We start from the raw sequence: 22,826 nt of genomic DNA on the forward strand, positions 1-22,826 counted from the left end.
AGTATGGAGTGATGGCAGATGCAAAACACGAGCCATTCAATTTCAGAGACAATCATCACTTCAGTTAACAACCCGAGTAAGAAGCAAAAGTAAGCTATTTGGTACTTGTCTGCTCTGCCATTCTGCAAGATATTTTCTAATCTTTTACTTCAGTGTCACTTTACTGTATGAAGCCCCTGCCTCTCGACTCACTTGATAACGGAAACCCAGTCTTGCAAATACTTAGCAACTAAACCTCCACACCCTTTGAGCAGAGAATTCCAAGGATTCCCTACCTTCACATGAAGAAAATATCTTCAATCTCAGTCTTGAATGGCCAACCCATCGCTCTAAGACTTCCAAGTTTTGCCAGTGGTTAGGATATGTACCTGCATGAAGTCATTTCATGTCAACTATTGACTGGACCAAACTCCAATGCATTGGCTGAGTGTAGTGAATTATATAAAATCTGTTTTGAGATGGATTCAGGCAAGTTATAAAATTTCAAATGGCTGCCTAATTCATGCCCTATATCTCCAGACCAGGCAACTTGGACGCAATTTCTGTTCAGTTTACAACAGAAATTGGTGAATTTGTAGGGGTTAGGATCAGGTTTTGCAAATATGATTAGACTCTCATGTCTATAAACTGGAGGTGGGATTTGGTAATGTTAAGCCGACCCATAAAGCTCTCATTTCTTTATTGCTAAAGCATAGCCCCTCAGTATATGGGATATAGTCTCAATGTGATCAAAGTTACATAAGTTGCCAACAAAGTGTAACTAAAAATACAAACTTCCAGTCACACATTTCTCAGTTCAACAACCAAAAGACAGGTGGAGGAAGCACAGAACAGTTTGCATGATGTTTATGACAGCACACAATGAGTAAAAGCTGCTCAGCTCACTTGCTTTAATCGAGAGCCAGAAATGCTTCAACCAGACTTGTAAATGCTTCACTAAATACTGTGCTACGATCTAACAGAACAAATCAAGTGCCTTTTAGTTTAATTACGAAATACTGCATGGAACCAGGCCCTTTTGCCCACTGAGTTCATGGAGACCATCGATTACCCTTTCACACACCAGCTCCATGTTATTCCACTTTCGCATCCACTCCGCACACACAAAGGGCAATTTTAAAGAGGCCAATTAACCTACAAACCTGCACGTTTTTGGGCTGTGGGATGAAATTGGAGCACCCGGAGGAAACCCACATGGTCACAGGGAGAACATGCAACCTCCATAGAGACAGGACCCGAGCTCAGGATTGAACCCGGGTCTTTGCCACTGAGGCAACAGCTCTATCAGCTGTGCCACTATGCCACTTTTGAACTGTGGCTGGGAAGCATTTGTACTTATGCATGCAAATCCAAGCCATGGATCCAATTAGGAAACTGATAGTTATTAGGTATCTATTTCATTTTGGCATTTTGAAAGATACTGAAAACAATTGCAAATGAATCAAGGCGCAAAGATCATCACCCGCCAAATCCAGCTACTGCTTAAGAAAACCATTTAATAAGCAACTAGATTTCTTATGAAACAGGACCACTGGAATCACCTTCCATGTATGTGGTTAAACTCTTGTGCAAACTTGAGAAAAAAGGTACAAAGTTACACTTAAAAGCTTCGAACAGAAAGTGATTTGAGGGCCTCAGCCCAGAGTGCCGCTGGAATTTCGGAACCAACACTTACGTTTGGCATGTTTGTCACACAGTGCAGCTGTTCTCATGTCACAGAGCCGCAGTGTTCCTTTGCTGCTGCTGTAAACCAAGAGGTTACAGTGATGAGGGTGGAACTCTGCAGCTGTGATCACTTCAGTCAATTCTTCCATGTCAACTGGTTTAATATCTACAATGTCTGGTTTAAAACATCATTAAGGAAAGGCGAAACAAAAAGATACTTAACACAATAACAATTTCCTGCCAAACAAAAGTAAAGAAGGTAATACACAGTGAAACTCATGCTTTTGGCTTACTTTCAATTGCCCCAAACAACTCTAAGGAACTTCTGAGCTAGTTCAGGAAAAGGCTGGTGAATAGTTCATGTAACAACGTATACCATGGACATCCAATCAGTCATTGATTGATTCAAAGATATGGTATGGAAACAGGCCCTTTAGCCCACCGAGACCGTCAATCACCTGTTCAGTTATCCTTTCAACTTTCCCACTCCCGACACACTAGGGGCAATTTACAGAGGCCAATTAACCATCAAACGCACATGGCTTTGGGATGTGGCAGGTAACCCGTAGGAAATCCAGTGGTCACAGGGAGAACGTACAAACTCCACGCAGACAGCACCCCAGGCCAGTATTGAACCCAGGTCTCTGGTGCTGCGAAACAGCTGCTCTGCCAGCTGTGCCACTCTGTTGCCAATATTTATGCTATTTAACTTAATCTCAGTTTTCCTGCTTCATGTGGAACACAAAAATAGGATGCATACTTGTCAAAGATGAGGCACATCGGAAAAAAGCTATGTTGTTGGCTGTGGGCCAGGTGATAACGAGTTATACAGTGAAAACAATGGATCATTGTGGGCTCCACCTTTCCTTGATCATTGTTACTTTTTGCACATCTTTCATTCATTTCTTCTATATCTCTCTCTATCGTCAATACCTCTTGTTTCCCTTTCCAGGGCGTGTATCTCTCTGAAGATCTGTGCTGGGGCCAGCACATTCAAGCAATCACACAGAAAGTTCATCAATGCTTCAAATTCCTAAGAAGATGTGGAGATTCAGCACATCACTGAATACTCTATTGATCTTCTGTACAGTAGGTGTATGGTGGAGACCATACTGACTGGATTCATCGTCACCTGGTTTGGTAGCACGAACAATCTGGCAGGAGGCGGCGGACTTTGCCCAGTCCACCATTGGTTAATTTATTTCTACCAAAACGGATCTACAGGAAGCGGTGTATCAATAAGGCAGCTAATATCAAAGACCCACACCACCCTGGCCACCCTCTCATCTCACTGCTACCACTGGGAAGGTGGTACAGGAGCCTGAGAATCGTGACTAGGTTCAAGAACAGCTTCTTTGCAGCAATAATCAGGATCTTGAACCTCACTGCACAACCCTACCTCAGCAATGATCTACTATGGATTTTGTTTTGGTTGCACAACATACTTGGGCTTGGCACCATCATGGTCTGGTTATCTAGCTCCAGCAATTATTAATTTATTGCATTATTAATTATTTTACATTTAGTTTTGTACCTCTGTTGAGGGACCTGTAAAGCTGCAGCAAGAAAGAATTTCATTGTTATGTGACAATTAAACAACCTTGACACTTGATCAGCAAAAAGTAGTGAAATAAAAGACTGGCGGCATTTTAATTTCCTGATAATTGACTTCCAGCATATCTATCGTGAACGTGCATTGCAAAACAATGGGACTGTTTGTGATCAGAGATGAAACAACAATTCACTGTGACTCCAGGGATTATGATTGTGTTCATAGAAATCTCAACAAGCACCTCCACATTTAAAACATTTTCAGAGGACATTGGTGTATTCAGCAACTGTAAACAATGCACAGTGACATCCTGAACAGCAGACAATAGATTGATTAGCTTTGATGTCAAAGGCATCACCACTTAAGACGGTGTTTATCTCATCTTTCCAACATTCAGTCGTCCTTACGCTAATGACGACGCAGTTTCCATGGCATTTTGTGGGCATTGTGCAGATCCATCGTAGGTGAGTAAACCATGGGGCAACCTTGTATTCCCGTCACAACCCAACACGCAGAGTACCACCTTACAAAGGCAATTACTGCAAAATGAGCAGGCCCAGTTATCTTAGCTCCTCCTACTCTCTTTTTTATATTTATGTAATTATAGCCTAGAATTTCTTGCCACTTAATGGATATCCAGAAGAAAAATTGCATGCCGAGAGGAAACATGCGATTGGTGATAGATATGGCAGGAGTGAAATAAACAGCGATGTTCCCACATCAGTAGTTTTTGCACATGTAGCGAATCAGTAAAGTTTAGCCCGGTACAAACTTCAAACAAGCCGGTTTTGAAATACAAAGCATTCAATCTCATGTGGAAAAGAGCCGAATGTTTCTACATGCAAGGTACGAGATATACAGCTTACATTATTTTAAATTGTCATTGCTGAGGTCTGAAGTTCCCACCTGCCTTTAAAGGGTGATGAATCAGTAGAATGCATTATAGAAGGCTGTGGAGGCCAAGTCAATGGATCTTTTTGAGGCAGAGATTGACAGATTCTTGATTAGTATGGGTGTCAGGGATTATGGGGAGAAAGCTAGTGAATGGGGTTGAGAGGGAAAGATAGATCAGCCATGATTGAATGGTGGAGTAGACCTGATGAGCCAAATGGCCTAATTCTGCTCCTGTCACTTATGAACTCATGAACTTATGAAATGTGTTTAAGTAAAACTCATAAGGTCCATAACAACTACTTTCAAAGCAGTCTGTGCAGCCCCATTTCCCTCCGCTTCCCTGTCACCCTGTAAATTAGTTATCTTTAATGCGTATCCACTCAAATCTATTAATGAGAGGCATTCCTGCTGCAGCCAATACTGTGGGCATTCGGTTTGCATGCAATAAGCAAGTCAGAAAAATGCAGTTGCTTCCCATCAGCTAATTTAGATAGTGAAGCTTTTGCCAAGTTACATTTCTTTTGGTATTCTGCTTTCATGGGCATGCATACAGAACAGAATGCATATAGTGGCCTCAAACAGCTGCCAATCTCAAATCTTGCTAAAATAATCCAGTTCAGAATACAGAACTAGGTTGAATGTGCAACTGTCACAAATTACATATTGTAGTAACATGGAACAATTTTAAAATGCCACTAAATTAAATGCATAATATTTCCCACTAACTACCTCTATGCTGTATGACTCTGAGGTGCAGTTTTCGACCTTCAGCAATCTCTCTGGGTCTTTTTTCCAGCCAGCTCTCCATCTCAACCACCATCCGAATGTTCTACACAACAATGGGCCCCTTGCCACAAAACCTACAATCTCCGATCCCCTTGTACATCCATTTGTATCATAGTCAGAGGCTTTGTGGTCTTCCGTCCACAAAGTCTCTGATCTGGCAACGAAGCAAACGGTTTAAAATAAAAATGGTGCCTAATGGTTAAACACACATTGTTGAACTCACAAAATCCTCCCCAACCAGAGCTTGCCTCCATGATTTTAACCCAAAATTAAAATTCTGCTCACAATATGCAGCATATTTATTGCCATGCGATGACCCAGGTTTTAATTAAGTAGCTATTCAAAGATTATATTTTTGCAGCACAAACGAATGGTTTAATACATGAACTGATGCTTAGCTGCCTTTGAAAGAACTAATATTTGCTGAGCTCATTTTAATTCACGATGGCTCGCATCGATGAAATTAATCTCTCGGGGACAATGGAAACTGCAGTTTATCATTAATGTATCCTGCCATGGCCAAGACCACATCCATCAGAAAATGATATAGCCACTTTACATTCAACTGCCAAGAATGATATGCAGCAAAAAGTGTAGCACAATCACCATGGAAACAATGTACTTTTTTCATTGCACCTTGATTAAAATGCAGAGGGAGTGTGCAAAGATGCACCAGAACAGTTCCTGGAATGACCAGTCCATCAAATGAGGAGAGATTAAATAGGATGAGCCTCCATTTGTTGTTCTCAGAGGTGAGCTCATCGAAATGTGTGAATTTTTTATGGGATTGACAAGATAGATACAAGGAAGATATTTCCCCTCGGTTGAGAATCAAGAACTAAGGATCACAATCTCAAAATCCGAGGTTGGACATCTGGGACAAAAATATAAATTTCTTGCTGCAGTGGAAGGTGAATCTTTAGAATATCTTACTCTGATGTAATTCAACACATATTGATAGGCTTCTGGATGTCAGAAGAATCAAGCAACGTGGGCGAGGGAAGTAAGATTGAGGTGCAAAATCAACTATAATCTTGTTGAATGTTGGAACTGGCTTGAGTGATGGAATGGCCAGTTTACACCTATTTCTATTTATATTCTGTTAGTTTTCAAAAAGCTGCACTTAACTGTGAAATGCCATGAGTGATTTATCAATATTAAACTGATATTTTTCATCATTCTATTACAATGGGAGCTGTTGTAGATTGATCAGTGGTAATGAGATTCTAGTTGGGACATTTTGCAGGAAAGCACTGCAGTTGATTTCAGTTTTCATTATAATGGATGGATGTGGAATGAACCAGCCTCCACTTAAGATTTAAGTTAATACGATTTAAGAGAATTTCAGCTTCTCCGTCTCAGACTTATGTACATTCTCCTGGTGGAATAAGTTCAAGTGTGAACGTCTGTCTTCAAGGCAAGTTTGTTTTTTGACAGGCTGAGCTTAGAATTCCTCAGTTAGAATGAGACAAACAAAAATAAGCTCCTAGAACAATTCATTGAGGCAAACTGCATCCGTGGAAGCAAAAGGATGGCCGACATTTCCGATCGAGATAGACACAGAATGCTGGAGTAACTCAGCAGGACAGGCAGCATCTTTGGATAGAAGGAATGGGTGTTGTTTCGGAAGGATTGAAGGGTCTCGACCCGAAAGATCACCCATTCCTTCTATCCAGAGATGCTGCCTGTCACACTGAGTTACTCCAGTATTTTATGTCTATTTTCGGTGCAAACAAGCATCTGCAGTTCCTTCATACAAATTTCATATCGAGACCCTGAATCAAGCGTGTAAAGGTAAGATTGCCAGTACGGTAGATACAAGTGAGAGGAAGGGGCAAGGCGATAGATATAACATAATGAGGGGCAGATAGAAGCAGGTGCAGAAGCTGGTGTAATGTCAAGATGAAGGCTGGTAGATTATAGATGGAAACACAAGAAAAAAGATGGAGCCAGGTGGGGGAGTGGAGGAAGATGGAAAGAATAGAGCAGCTGTTACGTATTAGGTGGAAAGATAATGGGCAGATGGAACCATACGGGGTCGGAGACAGGAAAAGTGAACCAAGAGAGAAGAAACCCTTTGCAGATAGGCATATATGTGGTTGATGGACAACAAAGAACTTAACTAAAAATATAGTTGCGATCACCCTAATTAAATTATCACCAATGATCAAGAAACCCTTGGCTGTTAAGGAAGCACTAGCTTGTGACATTGCAAACAAACTGAGGGGAAAACTTATGCCAAGTCTGATAAGAAAGTTAAAAATCTCTAATTGGAAGGCACCCTTAAAATTAATCCTCTCTCTATTTTAAGGGAAAGGACCTGTCAACTGATCCATTCACAGGAAACAAAAGCTGTTTCAACTATTTTTTTTAAAAAATTGGTTCCATCGATTGGATTTTGTTTCCTCCAATTTTGGGTTTAATATTGGCTTGGAGTTTTCTGGCACCCAGGAAATCCAAAGGTTATAAGGAGAAGACATGTTGCATGACAGTGTCGGGGCTAGGAATAACTAAATCCACCAAATTAATCTTTGCTCCTCCTGCCTGGATGAACACTGGATAATTTGCACCCCACTGAACAAATTAAATGATGAAATCTGCCAGCCCCATCACAATTATCCCTGCTCCCCCCCCCCCCCCCCACCCCCACAACTTCTCAACAGCTTTTGATTGTCAGTATCCCGACATCAGGGGAGGGGAGGGGACCATTGGTGCCAGCTGTTATCAGGCAACTGAATCATCCTACCACCAACTACAGAGCAGTCCTGAGCTACCATCTCCCTCTTTGGAGACCCTCGGACTATCTTTAATCGGACTTGACCTTGCATTACACGTTATTCTCTTTATACTGTATCTGTACACGGTGGACAGTTTGATTGTACAGTATTTCAGCTGACTGGATAGAATGCAACAAAGCATCTTTTCACTGTACCTTGGTGCACATGACAATAAACTAAACTAAGACTACACTTTAAACTGCTCTAAATTTTGATATGAAAACCACTTAAATGTGCAAGCATTAAGATGAGCAGCTAATTAATTACAGAACTTCTTAAAAGCAAGAACTGCTGTTTCTTTCAAATCTTCCACATACAACAAAATTGTGGGCAGAAGAAAGATTGTGTTTCAAAAAAAGCAAAACCACTGGTTGGATATGATCTGTGAAAAAAGACATTTGGGTCACAAAAAAATCCTACATACTTTATCATGCCATAACATGCCCATGATTTTCACATTACATTGATTGGACACAAGCTTCAGAGTTCAATCTGCCTCGCCAAAGAGAAATAGTGGGATCATTCTCCAACAATGCATTTGATTAACACTCAGAGTTACCCTTGCATCCTCATCAAATGCACTCTGGGGAGTGTGAACATTTTACTACAACTATTAATAACCACACTTTGTGCTTAGTTGAAACATTAAGCAGATATTAGGTATAGCAGTCATATGGATGTCGTTTGAAATCACTGTGCCGAATATGAATTTACATTCAAATCAACTCCCAGATTACAGGAGGTGTCATTTAAATAGCTCCACAGCACACAGGCAGTAAACCCTGAAATCACATCCAGTACATGGATCACAAGGCTGCTTAAATTACTCCAGTCAAGATAATAAGCAAAAGATCAATTGTAACGTCAGTTATTATCAATGCTAACTTTCTTTGTATTAACCCACTGCAACTTCAAATCACCTTGGAAAAGCTGACAACATTGGGGCATTTCAACAAAGACCCACAATCTGAAATGAGTGCAGACATGACACACCTCAAGAATCAAGTTTAGCAATTGGTTCGAGACTAAAGTGTGTGGATCCAGACTTCAGCTTCTACCTCAGGGCCAAAGAAAAACTCCACACTTAACTTTTCTTCCAGCTGCTACCTAGGCTTCAAGAACAAACTTCCATATAATTTGGAAGGCTAACCAAGCACCCCAGAAATTTAAGATACTGATTATTGATGGATTGGTTAAACAACCTATTTACAGATGGGAGTCTTAAAATTGGATATCAATGGATATTTTAAGGCAGAGAGATAGATAGATTCTTGATTACTACAGGTGTCAGGGATTATGGGAATGCAGCAGAAGAATGGGGTTAGAGGAAAAGATAGATCAGCCATGATTGAATGGCAAGGCAGACTCGATGGGCCTAATTTTGCTCCTATCACTTAGAAACGGCAATTAATTATGTGTAAGAAATTATGGTGGTGGTAAAGCAACAACATTTTTGTTCCCACTGCAAGAAAATCTATATTTAAAAATTAACCCAGCCCATAAAGTGTGCAAAGTCTGTGGTACACAATGAAACAAAATGAATCTAAACAATCTAACAGCAGTTTCCCATTAATTCTCCAGTCCCTAGTTCTTTTTTTGGGGGGGAGGGGGGGTGCTTAGTAAGTTGCATTCCCAGAGCACAGATAGAAATACAAAAGAATGGAACTCTCTAAAGCTGTCCTACCCATGATCTTATAGACGTATAGAAAATCATGAGTGAAGGGAATTGATAGGGTTGGATGAATCAAGAACTAGAGGACATAGATTTAAGGTAAGAGGGGAATGATTTAATCGGTACCCAAGGGGGCAACTTTTTCACTCTGAAGATGATGTATATGGAATGAGCTGCAAGAAGAGGTAGTTGAGTCAGGTACAATAACAGCATTTAAAACATATTGTACTTGTACAGGCACATGGACAGAAAAGGTTTAGAGGAATATAGTTCAAATGCTGGCAAATGGGATTAGCTTTTATGGGGCATCTTGGTTGGCATGGACGAGTTGGGCTGAAAGACATGTTTCCATGTTGTATGACATGTGTAAAGTTGGTTTTAACTGGTCATGTCATACATCTACTGGCAGAAAATTATGCTTCTAAAGCACCACTCTATAGAAGTGGAAAATTTACCTTTATTACTAATGAAACTATTTGTAGTTAATCCTCACGGCGCGGGGTGTGGCTCGGCTGCGGGGCCTAACATCGCCCGGTGCGGCTCGGCCGCTGGACTTTACATCGCCCGGTGCGGCTTGGCCGCTGGATTTAACAGTGCCCGGTGCAGCTCGGCCGCGGGACTTAACATCGCCCGGTGCGGCTCGGCTGCGGGACTTTACATCGCTGGTGCGGCTCGACCACGGGACTTTTCATCGATGGTGTGGCTCGGCTGCGGGACTTAACATCGCCCGGTGCGGCTCGGCTGCGGGACTTTACATCGCTGGTGCGGCTCGACCACGGGACTTTACATCGCCCGGTGCGGCTCGGCTGCGGGACTTAACATCGCCCGGTGCGGCTCGGCTGCGGGACTTAACATCGCCCGGTGCGGCTCGGCTGCGGGACTTTACATCGCCCGGTGCGGCTCGACCACGGGACTTAGCTGCGCAAGGCTTGGTCGCGGGGCCTTTCATCGCCCGGCTCGGCCGCGAGACGTTTCAGCGCCCGGTGCGATTCGGCCGTGGGGACTTCCATCCCCTTGCGGGGACTGTGCGGGTCGGTCGGGGACGAGCTGTCTGTCCGTGGGCGTGGGGAAGAGAGTGGAAGTTTTGTTGCCTCCATCACAGTGAGGGGGTGTTTGGAGTCACTGTGATGGACGTTTGTGTTGGGGCTATGTGTCTTGTGTTCTTTTTTTTTTATGACTGCTATGTAGTTTCGTTCGGTACTTCAGTACCGAACGACAAATAAAGCTCTGTTATACTGTTATACTGTATTTGGGAGTCTTTGCTGCTGAAGGCAGTAATCAAGATGAAAGGTGTCACATTGCAATAAGACACTATTTGTTCAGGACATGGATTGACCATAAACAATTGACAAACACAATTAAACTGTGCCACTTATCATTGGATCCAAACATCATTTTAGAGTATTCAATAATAACATTAATTTCATTAAAATAAATCTTTGCTTCTTCCATATCAGCAGGTGAACATGAATGAGGTGGTGTCCTGAAACTTCTCATCTACCATAACTGCTTTAAACCCCATCAATACAAATATGCACTAAGCAACTGCCGTTTCACTGGGCGTTTTTAAGTGCTCTTATGACGATGAGTTCAATTACCAATAAAATACTGAAACTATGACAAGATAAAATTGACTTGCATTTATATGATATATTGATATGCTCAATGGTTCTAAAGGATCTCCAAATTAACAAATAACTTTTGTAGTCACTATTCTGTGCACTTCAGTTGATTTAAACAGTAATCCAAAACAATTGCCAAAAGTTGAAGTTCAAAATGCAAAAAGTTATAAATTATTAATTACCGAGAGGTATAATTGCTGCGGTACTTTGATATTCCCAGCTACGACGTTTTACATAAGTGTGCATTTTATGATAATTATGCACATCTCGAGGAATTCTGTGAACATTCAGTACAACATCCTCACCACATTTAATTTTGGTAACAACACTAATCATGTATGCACACACAATAAAAGGATACTGAAACTCCTGTTTGTTATTCCTAAGTGCCAGAGGTTTATCCTGAGGTCATCGGCTGACATATACGTTTCACAGTCACTGTTGACCGAAATGGAGTTGATGTGATAGGTATGAGCATTAGCAAAAATCTTCCGTGGAGTCACCTCCACCATCAGATCCATGGGTTTCAGTACTGGGACCTGGAGAGAGAAAACAAACAAGCATTATGAAATATCTTGCCACCCACTTCAACATTGTTTTCCCCCTCAGTGTTGGCCTAAATCCAGCTAATTAGTGCCAGCAGATCAGGTTGTTGTGCCTGGGAGTATATCAGTGGAGGTAGAATTTAGTTTCAAATAATGATCATCTAATTCCCTTGAAGATAGATGGTGGCTCCAACTGGAAAAACAAATGGTAATTTCATTAGTGCTCTGCATTTCCGACATTCAAATCTTTAGTTGGTTAAGTTTTTGAAAGCACCATTTCCTGGACCTTCAACACAATATGTTCACAGTTTTGGACTAGTTCTTTTTTTGGGGGGGCGGGGGGGGTTTAGTAAACTGCATTCCCAGAGCACAGATAGAAACACAAAAGAATGGAACTCTCTTCATTCGGCTTTGAAGATTTACAATTGGCATTGGGTGTCTGTACTATTAGATATACAGTCTAATGAAGAAAAACTAATTAATATAGCATGGCAGTGAGATGCCACATCAAAAATGCACCAAAATACCAACGGTGAAGTTAATGTTCATTCTGCAAAAATCCTCCATTTGCACCAGGTTATGAAACTTGTCTTGGATTTTAAACACAAAATAGAAACAGCAGGCTTTCTATACTAGGGTATTTTGGTTTTGACTCAAGACAGTGGAAAAGTAAACAGGATAAGGTTCATGGTCTTTCTATTCCTGACTCAACTCCAATGATTCGATGCAGAAAACAAAATGCAGATTTGCTGAACTACCCAGTTTTCTGCTGCCCTCCTTTAATTCACTCTGGTGCCTGCCCTGGTTTTCCCATTTGCTGGTCCCCCCTCCAATGTGCTTTACCCCTTCGTTGGGGCCTTAATTCATCAACTAGTTGTGGGCTCCCCAGCTTTTCTCATCTTCCAATTATCCCCTAATACCACATTCACTGCTGAACCTCTTACCATATCCATCTCCATTGTGCTTTGTCCAGCCCCTCATGTTACCACTATGTTCAGGGACCTCATCAACTGAACACATTGAATGCATAGAAAACCCCAGAGCAATAATGAAAGCTTCATGCAACATGTATGAATTCTCCATTCAATTATTTTTGTATTTTTCATTGAGTATTGTGTAATGCTCAGTCATATAATCCAAAAAATTTTTTGGGGGGGGGGAAGATGAAATATATACAGGTTTATTAATCAATTGAAACCATGTTCTGGAAGCATTATACTGCAAAACAATTAGCTTTCACTTCATATTTCCTTGAGAATTTTATCATAGGCTTAGTGTATATCTGCTCAAAGTAGAATGCACTGTGCAGTCGTGTGGTTGTCAACTGGCTGGCATCATCTCCAGCTTTTCCACAATGTCACACAGACACATTATCAGTCAGTGTTAACATATATGACCTTTTCTCCAAAATCCACTGACAGGCACTGTATTTCACACTGCTACACACTCCCAAGAGATTTCTTGCAACGCTCGTGATCATTTCAGTTAACATCTGATTTAATGTCTCATTCCAGCACAATGCGAAATGTAGAATAGATCATAATTCGGCCAAAATACCCCAAAATAAGAAATCTTTGTGGTTCTATCAATACGTGGCCACAAAACAGATGCCTTTAATTACTAGCTTCATCTCAAGCTGGAGAAGGAGCAATTGTAGAAGATGGGGGTCACTGAAAAAAATTTTTTTTTTTGCTTATTTCTATTTTAATAGCCTGAAGCTTTGCTCACCATTAGTCAACATGCACAGAATAAACACAACAGTAATACAATACATTTTAACTTTCCCTCTTTCTTTTCTGTAGAAAACCCCAAACTCACAAAACCAAACATAGATTCTTCTCTCTACCATTACGCAGATTTCTTTCATATTGATAATTTCTGCAATAATCTTTGCATATTCAAAATGTTACTCAATTGTTCATCGATTCATTTCTTAAAATAAGATTACAATGAGGGTTGCTGTTTTACCAAATCTGATACATCAAACTCTCCCTTCATTACCTGGGATTATTCTGGGAAACAGATCCTTCCTTCTTGCCATGAAAACCATCAATCTTTGGCCATGGGCATGAAAGTGATGGAGACACAAGAAACACTTTGTTTAAATTCAAAATTCCTAATTTTAAATAATTTCAAATCCAAGCACCTCATTACAAAAATCATAAGTGGTATAACTTGATCCCCCTATCAGATAATTTAAAAAGGGTTGTCAAGCGGTGTCAGGTTTATGTAAAGGAATTGCAAAGGAAGTAAGTCCATTCCTCTGTTTATAGGATCATACAGCACAGAAACAGGCCCTTCAACCCAATCCATCCATGCCGACCAAGGTTCTTCATGTAAGCTAATCCCATTTGCCTGCTTTTGGCCCACATCCCTCTAAACCTTTCCTGTCCATGTACCTATTCAAGTGTCTATTAAATGTTATTGCACCTGCCTCAACTACCATCTCTGGCAGCTGATTCCATATACTCACCACTGTGTAAAAAAAGTTGCCCCTCAGGTTCCTTTTAAATTTTACCCCTCACACCATAAACTTGTATCCTGATTCCCCTACCCCAAGTAAAAGACCATGCATTCACCCTATCTAGTCCCCGGATGATTTCATCCACCACCTGTCTGAAGAAGGATCTCGACCCAAAACGTCACCCATTCCTTCTCTCCAGAGATGTTGCCTGTCCCACTGAGTTACTCCAGCACTTTGCATCTACCTTCGGTTTAAACCAGCATCTGCAGTTCCTTCCTACACACCATAAAAGTTACCTCTGCCACCTGTGCTCCAAGGAATAAAGTACTAGCTTACCCAACCTCTCCATTCAGGTCAGGCCCTCGAGACCTGGCAACCTCCTTATCAAGTTTGGATTAGCTTCCTTGATAACATGCTCCAGAAGATAGATAGCAGTAAGATCCACTTAGGGAGGCAGCAGGAATTAAATTATATTTCTGCTCACCTACACTGCAGAGCCCAAAGAATATGAGCAGTCAACAAGCTGCTCAAGTTCCCTGGCTTACAGTCAGAGACCGAGGTTCGATCCTGATTAGGTGTGCTTGCTCTATGTGTATTTTGCACGTTCTCCTTGTGAAACTGGTTTTCTCCAGGTGCTCCGCTTTCCTCTCACATTCCAAAGACTCCCGGGTTTGTAGGTTAATTGGCTTGTGTAATTTGTCCCAAGAGTATAGGATAGAATTAGTGTATGGGGTGATCGATGGTCAGTACGGACTCTGTGGGCTGATGTGCCTGCTTCCAAGCCGTATCTCTAAACTAAACTTTAAATTAATTGTCCACTGTAAGCCAACATCATTTTTAATTTTACAATGGTCAGGAAAGTGATATTGCTAGAAAATTGCAAGGCAAGGAAATTGCTAGATATTTCCTAAAGCTTTGCTACATTTCCACTTACTACTTCAGCTAGCATCAGGTTCAACCGTGCACAAATAGATCTGTCGAGCACTATTCGGCTAACAGGCTAGGTACTGGAATAAATGGGGAGTATTAGTGCTACATTTTAGCCTAAGCTTTCAGACAATTCTCAAAGCATTGGGTTCCAGAATTGGGTAAATAATTCATTAAAATCGTTTACTTTCCCCATGTGTTAAGGCCCAAAGGGGAGTAGGTCACAGTGCAGCTCTGCCATTGAATACAGGCAGAGATATCCGAGTTAATGAATATCCCATTAATACTGATCAAACAATTCTTGAAGACAACTTTCTTTCTCTCAAGTTATGGAGATGGTTGATAACCCACTTCCCAACCTCAAGGCTGCTTTGTGGAATTCTCTCAAGCAGTATGGGGTGTTGGTACAATAAAAATTGTGTTCTGGAACAGGGACTCAAGATCTATTTCATTTCTCAGGTACATTAAGAAACAGAATATTAGACTGTTTAGCACAGTGGTGCAACTAGTAGATCAGTTTCCTCTCAGCGCCAGAGACCCAATTACAATTCTGAGAGCTCGCGCTGTCTGTGACATTTGCACGTTCTATTTGTGACATGCGAGTTTCCTCTGGGTGTTCCGATTCCCTCCAACATGCCCAAAGAGATGGTTAATTTGTTAACTGACATTTACAGCTCAATAATGGAGCTGTACATTGCCCTGAGTGGATGAACGAGTGGTAGACTTTGGTAGTTGATGGGAATCAGTAAAATTATTTCAGGGAGGATGAGTGTAAATGGGTGATCACGGTTGCCATGAGCTCAGTGGGCTGAAGGGTCTCATTCTATGCTCTCCCTCTCTAACTATGACCGATACAAATTAGACAATTTGTACAACAACCCTGCCAAGCAAAATACACTCTCCGCAAGACCAAGAGGAAGAAGGACAACTGACTGATGCTCAAATTGAAGCAAATCAGTATTTCAGCAGACATGCTAGAACATTGGCAGAACTGCTGAGAGGACAGCATGCTCATGCCCAGGATCCTGTTCCAGCAGACGATGGTCAGTCACAATTTCAAATTTCCTTCCATACAAGTAGGTGTGAAACTTTTCACATCCGTTGACCACAGCCAGGAGTTCCCATTCGATATTGGCATATCTTGTTTCGGCTGGGGTTGGAGCTTTCGAAGCGAATGCAATTGGTGTGCCACCTTGAAGTAGAGTAGCACCTACTCCCTTCTGAGGTGCGTCTACTGGAAAGTGACAGGCTTTCCTCTATTGTAGTAGTGCAGCATTGTCTCACTTGTGATCAATTGTCTCACGTGTGATCAATTGTTTGAATCTGTTGAAATTTAGTTCATGGGAGGTAGTCCATTGGAAATCAACATCCTCTTTTAACATCTCTCTAAGGTTGGCTGTGTGGTCTGCAAGTTTGGGGATGAAGGAGCCCATGTATTGTATTAGTCCTAGAAAGCTTCAGTTATTTCTTGTCAGTTGGTGCCTTCATTTCACTGATGACCCTCACCTTCCTCCTCACTTGGTTTTACTCTGTCTGCAGTGTAGTTCAAACCAGAGAATTGACATTCTGATACTTTAATGCTGCACTTCGTAGTATTCAATTTTGTGCCAGCCCTTCTGGTTTTTTCCATTGCCTCGTGGAGGTTGCAGTCATGGACCGTGTCATCTTGTCCGAAGACTTGGATGTCATCGGATATCCCAACTGCTCCTTTGCACTCATGGTAGGTTTTGTCTATTTTCTGTTGGAAGTAATCTTTTGTTGAACATTTGAGTCTTCAGTAGTATTATGTTTTGTATTGCTTTGAGGTCTATCTTCAAGATAAAGAACAGAGACAACATTTTGTGTCGTAGTTCTCTTTTACTAGTACTGTGTTCTACAGGCAACTGTTCACACTGCCTAGATCACATGATTTAATCACGTCATGCAATTAATTTGCATGTTACAACCCAGTTTCAATTGTAACAATATAACAGGGGGGTATCTGGTTTGCTGGTTATTGAAATGAAAACCGTTGCAAAACAAATTAATTTAGCAGTGACCCATTGTGCAGCAAGTCAGTTGGTGCAAAATGTTCGTACATTCTCCATGACCACTTGCGTTTCCTCTGGGTGCTTTAATTCCCTCCCACATCCCACAGGCAAGCAGGTTTGTAGATTAATGGCCTTTGTAAATTGCCCCTTGTGTTCAAGGTGTGGATGCAAAAGTGGGACAACAGAGAAGCGATGCAAACGGGTGATTGATGGTGGGCATCAAATTAGTGGGCTGAAGGGCCCGATTCCATACTCTATCTTTCAATTCAACGTGGCATTGGCTCTTTAGCTATATTCAATACAGCCTTACTTTAAGTCAGCCTTCTGGTCAGTTGCCAAAAATCAGGTACTAATCACCATTAGTATGCACATTGGGGGAGAAGAGATGGATTGAAAAACTATTGTGATCTTTATAAAATTTCAGGCATTTGAACCTTGTTTAACACAACCAAGACTTGATCACCAACTAAATATTAAAACATCAGGATCTTATTTCTAGGATTCATTACATCACCTTTTCGGAATAGAATTCCATCTATTTCAGAGGGGCACGTAACATTAACACTTAATCCAATAATAATGGTATTTCAATATAATTGCAACAGGACGGTGTGAACATTGGAATAATCATATCCCTTAAGATATCACAGCTGGCATCTGCTTCTTTTATCATTTCCCCTTTCCGACTCTGCAACCTCCCTTCTCACCAATTTCCTTAAATAATTCCCATCAGCACAATCTCACTTTATCCATTGCTGGCTTAGGAAGACGGAGCTCATGCGGGTAATTGTCAACCTCTGTCATCTTGACGAGTGCACTGGTGCCTTGAGCAGGAGCTCTGACACCAACTTCCACTCCAAGTTGTTCACAGCTTGCATATTTTATGAGAGGAGAGTCAGATGAAGATGCAAAAATGCTATTTTTGATTCCTGAAAGGAGCCCTTGGGAGCCAAACCATAAAGGCCTTTGACGGCTGCCCAAAGGCCAGTGCAGGAGAGGAGTCGCATGAACCACCAACTGAGGTCACGCTGCCACTAATGGGACAATCAATGGCTTAAATAGAAACAGCAGGCTGCAAGGGGCAAGTGCAACTACAGCAATTATTCCATGGGTTGGGTTTGGAGGTACTCCAAGGAACGTAGTTGGGAACAACAGCAAAACCACTCAGAGACGCAAGAGACTGCAGATACAGGAATCTGGGGCAAAACCCGATGCAGGGTCTCCACTTGAAACATCGACAATTCATTTCCCCCCTTCCCCACCCCACCCCTCCATGGATGATGTTGGACCCACTGAGTTCCTCCAGCAGTTTAAAACAAAACACACCAGAACCGCAAGGATCCTTGAAAGATCCCACAAACAAGTTGTAACCAATGCGTGAATCGCATGAAACTCTTACTGAGCGGCAATCGCAGTATGAACACCCCACGTGCATTAATAATGCAACATTCCTTGTTTCACAGGTGATTGACATGGAAACATGTGATGATATTTTCCAACAGTGTCTTCTTTGGGGATGAGAAGAAGCCATGTGCAAATGCCCAGAAATGAACCCAAGACACCCATCTTTACCCTCAGTCTCAAACAACTACAATGTTCCACGAAGTGCACGGTCTCAGCAAAGCCAGAGCGTTGAAGAGCAGAGATGTCCACCATTCCACTGTGCAGAGGCCGGGGGCATTCCAGGTCGCAGTGGGGGATCAGCTACTCTGGTGAGTAGATGGCAGAAAGTGGCCCTCTCTGTGCACGGTAAGTATGCCGGCTGATCCAGCCATCTTCTGCCCATAAATATTAATTACCCGTATTTACTCCTGTTACTGCTTATTGAAAAATGTGTCCCATTGTTAACTTATCTTTATTCTCCTCTTTGCCTCTATTCTCATTTTATCAAAAATGCAATTGGTCTCCCCCACCCCCCAAGAACATGAGAAGATGGCAAAATCCAGTGGCGCAATAGAGCAATAGTTTTAATTATAAGAAAGCCTGCAGAGCAAGAGGACATCAGCCTCGTTTCAATCTTGCGATTGATGACGCGTGAGATGGATTGATGGGCAAAACGTTACATTTCAATGCTTAACATGCGGCTTGGCTAATAAATTGGATGGTTTAATCAAAATTAATCCCCTTCAACTCAAGAAAACGATTACAACCGTGGTCTGCATGGGGATATCATCACTACCTAGCTACAAAAAATAATGTGATCCACTGAGATGCAAGATAAAGTTAACCTTTTGCCACTACACACATTGCCACGTATTTAGCATTTGGAAACCAGACAAAAGGGGCTTATGGGAATGTCACCCATTAACTGCATGTTTAAAAGTTATATACCTAAAACGGATATATTTCTGACTTCACATTTGATTCCCACTTTTACATTTTTGTAAAATGCAGATGGCCTGACATTTGCAAGCATCTGCTCCTTACTGCTTCTCCAAGAAGAATTCTTGTTATTTTTACTCAAGCCAAATTAATTTTGACATGTTTGGGATACAGTAGGAATCTGGCTAAGGCAAAACAACATCTTCCGGGATAATACCGTGGAGATTAAGAACCAACAATCAAACAGAAGAAATACATTTGGCAAGGTTTATGGCCAACAATAACAAGACGTTCATTTCTTCCAGCAGTATAATTAAATGGTCAAAATCACTGTTACATTGGCAAAAGAAATACACAGAGAAAAAAAACCCCATTCATATCCTGTACCATTACTACTTAAGAATATCAATTATGCCCCCAGGCCACCAGACATAGCAAAGAACAATTCCCATCGTTCCCTTTTTGGAGTAATAGTGCATTTATAGTATTAGTTTTAATTTGATTTTTCCCCAAATCCTTTCACACATTTCCTAAAACACTGTAATGCAATTCACAGAAGGACCCAAGAGGACCCAGAATGATGACAGAGCTGTAGAGTTGCACTTGCTGATGGCAGAGAGAGAAAATTGTAAATAGACGATGGCACCTTTCTGGGTCAAAAGAAGAACACAAATGCATATCTGGTGGAGACTATTCATAAATAATTGTAAATAAAACAGATGGGATAAAATGAACTGAAGAGTTCACCACTTCATTGTCTACTTGGCTCTTGGGCTAGAAAGTTAACTGTTTATCGAGGGCTTATGCGATGTGACAGATTTGAGGGAGAGTCATGCAGTGTGGAAACAAGAGATCAGGCCCAACTTGCCCACACTGACCAACATGTTCTATCCACTTGCCTGCATTTGGCCCATATCCCTCTAAAGCTGTCCTACCCATGCAGCTGCCGAATTGCTTGTTAAACATTGTGATAGTCCCTGCCTCAATTACTTTCTCTGGAAACACAATCCATACAGTCACCACCCTTAGTGTGAAAAAGCTACCCATCAGGTTCCTATTAAATCATTCCCCTTTCACCTTAAACCTATGCTTTCTGGTTCTCGATTCCCCTACTCTGGGCAAGAGATTCTGTGCATCTAACCGATCTATTCCTTTCATGTTTTTACACACCTCTATAAGATCACCCCTCATCCTTCTGCACTCCAGGGAATAGAGAGTCCCAGCCTGCTCAACCTCACCCTGTAGCTCAGGCCCCTGAGTCCCGACAACCTCCCTGTAAATCTTCTCTACACCCTTTACAGCATGACATCTTTCCTATAACATGGTGTCCAGAACTGAACACAATACTCTAAATGCGGCCTCACCAATGTCTTGTACAACTGCAACATGCCCTCCCAACTTCTATACTCAATACTCTGACTGATGAAGGCTAATGTGCAAAAGCCTTTTTGACCACCCCATCTACTTGCGATGCCATCTTCAAGGAATTATGTATCTGCACTCCCAGATCCCTCGGCTCTACAACACTTCCCAGAGCCCTACCATTCATTGTGTAGATCCTGCCCATATTAGATTTTCCAAAATCAACACCTCACATGTCTCCATATTAAATTCCATCAACCATTCCCCAAATCACCTGGCCAACAGATCAAGATCCTGCTGCAATTTTTAACAACCATCTTCACTATCTGCACAAATTACCCACTTTTGTATCATTTGCAAATTTGCTAATCTTGCCACGTACATTCTCATCCAAATCATTGATATAGATGACAGAGAGTAATGGGCCAAGTACCAAATTCTGAAGCACACCACTAATCACAGGCCTCCAATCAGAGAAGCATCCTTCCACCATCTCTCTCGGTTTCCTTCTGTGAAGCCAATTTTCTATCCATTCAGCCATCTTCTCTTGGATCCCATATGATCTAACCTCCCAGAGCAGCCTACCATGTGGAACCAATGAAGAGAGATTCCATAGCATTCACTTCTGTGCAACTGACAAGGAAACTTTACCATTACCCTTCCACTTTGTGTACAAATACACTGCTCAGTCCACAGCACTGTCAACTGGCATGCATTGTCACATGTAAACGAACCAAGAGATTGGTCACACTGAACTATGCACTGGGTGCCCACCTCCCAAGTTATGTCTCACTGGACAGAGATCCAAGCTTTCCTCACTACCCACCTGCAGCTGGAAGCAACAATTAATCCACTTGAAGCTGCAGGTCCCAAAGCAAATTGCTGCTTTAGGAGGTCATGCTTCGTACGCTGTACACACAAAGAAATCAATTTCCTGCAGCTCCACACAGAAACACAACAGGTCTTATACGCAGCACCATGCAAATGTACATTTTCATGTTCATGGATTTGCTCGGACAACTTCTCTGTGTATGAATCTGAGATGATAGAGGTTAATTCATTTGCATTCAAGGCTAGCGAATCCCAAAAGGTCGCCCTCTCAATTCCTTGCTCGCGGTAGTTATATCCAGCGTCTGGATAAATCAAAAGTAATTTGGATAAAACTTATTGAGGTGATTGCTGAAACTTATTCCAATGTTAAAAGGTACTGAAAAGTGATCAGGAGAGCTCTGAATATTTCATTGAAAATCTCCAATATTCCAAAGATAGAATGGCTATGATATTTTTTTGGCAGGGGGCACAGCAGTAGATCGCCACAGAGACCCAGATTCGATCCTGACTGTGGGGGCTTGTCCCTTCTCTCTGTAACCGTGTGGGTTTTCTTTGGGTGTTCTGGTTTATTTCCACATTCCAAAGATGTGCAGGTTTGTCATTTAATTGGCTTCTGTAAACTGTCCCTGGTGTGCAGGATAGAACTAGTGTATGGGGTGATTGTCGTTCGGAGTGGATTCAGTGGGCTGAGAGGCTTCAATGCTGTCTCTCTAAACTAACAAATCATTGACCGAACTCCTGGAGTGTCAGAAAATACGAAAGCTGATTTTTTTTAATGCTCAAAGGGTTTCTTCCAGTTAAAACAAATTCACCTTTTATTTTTAAGGAAATGATTAACCTACTGAGCTTTCAGCATTTAGTGGCTATTGTTTTGATTCACAGCATTTCAATGTTACACAAATCAAGTAATTGCTATTCAAGAATTGTTAATCCATCATCCCCAAAAGCCCAGTAGTAAGTGAACATATCAATTCAAGAAATCAATATTCACAGCATCAACTAGCTTGGAAGGACCAAGTTGGAAGCGGAGTACAAACTCAACTGTTACAACAGTTACTGCTTTGGTTTCTATTAGTGGTCTTGGAGGGGATGATGCTCCTAAAACTGCGGAGCATCTTGGACAATGCAGCTCACCCCCTCCATGATACACTGGTCAACCTGAGGAGTACCTTCAACAGACTAGTTCCACCAAGATGCAGGACAGAACACCACAGGAGATTCTTCTTCCCTGTGGCTAGTAAACTGTACAACTCCTCCCCTTCTGTCGTGCGGTAGACTGAATCCCCTCCTCCAATGTTTGCACATCCCCAGTCCTTTCCACTCATCAATTTAATTTCATGTTTCATGTATTTTGTGTTTCATGACTGTTGGCAGATC

At 41.7% G+C, this 22,826-nt stretch overlaps 1 protein-coding gene across 4 annotated transcripts in view; it reads right to left on the reverse strand.

Annotated features, from left to right (window-relative positions):
- The window catches only part of LOC144596234 (serine/threonine-protein phosphatase 2A 55 kDa regulatory subunit B gamma isoform), a 199,203-nt gene that overhangs the window by 41,772 nt on the left and 134,605 nt on the right, over positions 1-22,826 (reverse strand). For all 4 annotated transcript variants that reach the window (XM_078404461.1, XM_078404445.1, XM_078404453.1 and 1 more), the window contains 2 exons: positions 11,330-11,507; positions 1,676-1,840 (listed from right to left, as the gene is read on the reverse strand). In XM_078404461.1, the coding sequence (XP_078260587.1) occupies positions 1,676-1,840; positions 11,330-11,507 (343 nt within the window). The remainder of the gene's footprint in view (positions 1-1,675; positions 1,841-11,329; positions 11,508-22,826) is intronic.

Source organism: Rhinoraja longicauda, chromosome 1, assembly GCF_053455715.1.
Source record: "Rhinoraja longicauda isolate Sanriku21f chromosome 1, sRhiLon1.1, whole genome shotgun sequence".
NCBI lineage: Eukaryota > Metazoa > Chordata > Chondrichthyes > Rajiformes > Arhynchobatidae > Rhinoraja > Rhinoraja longicauda.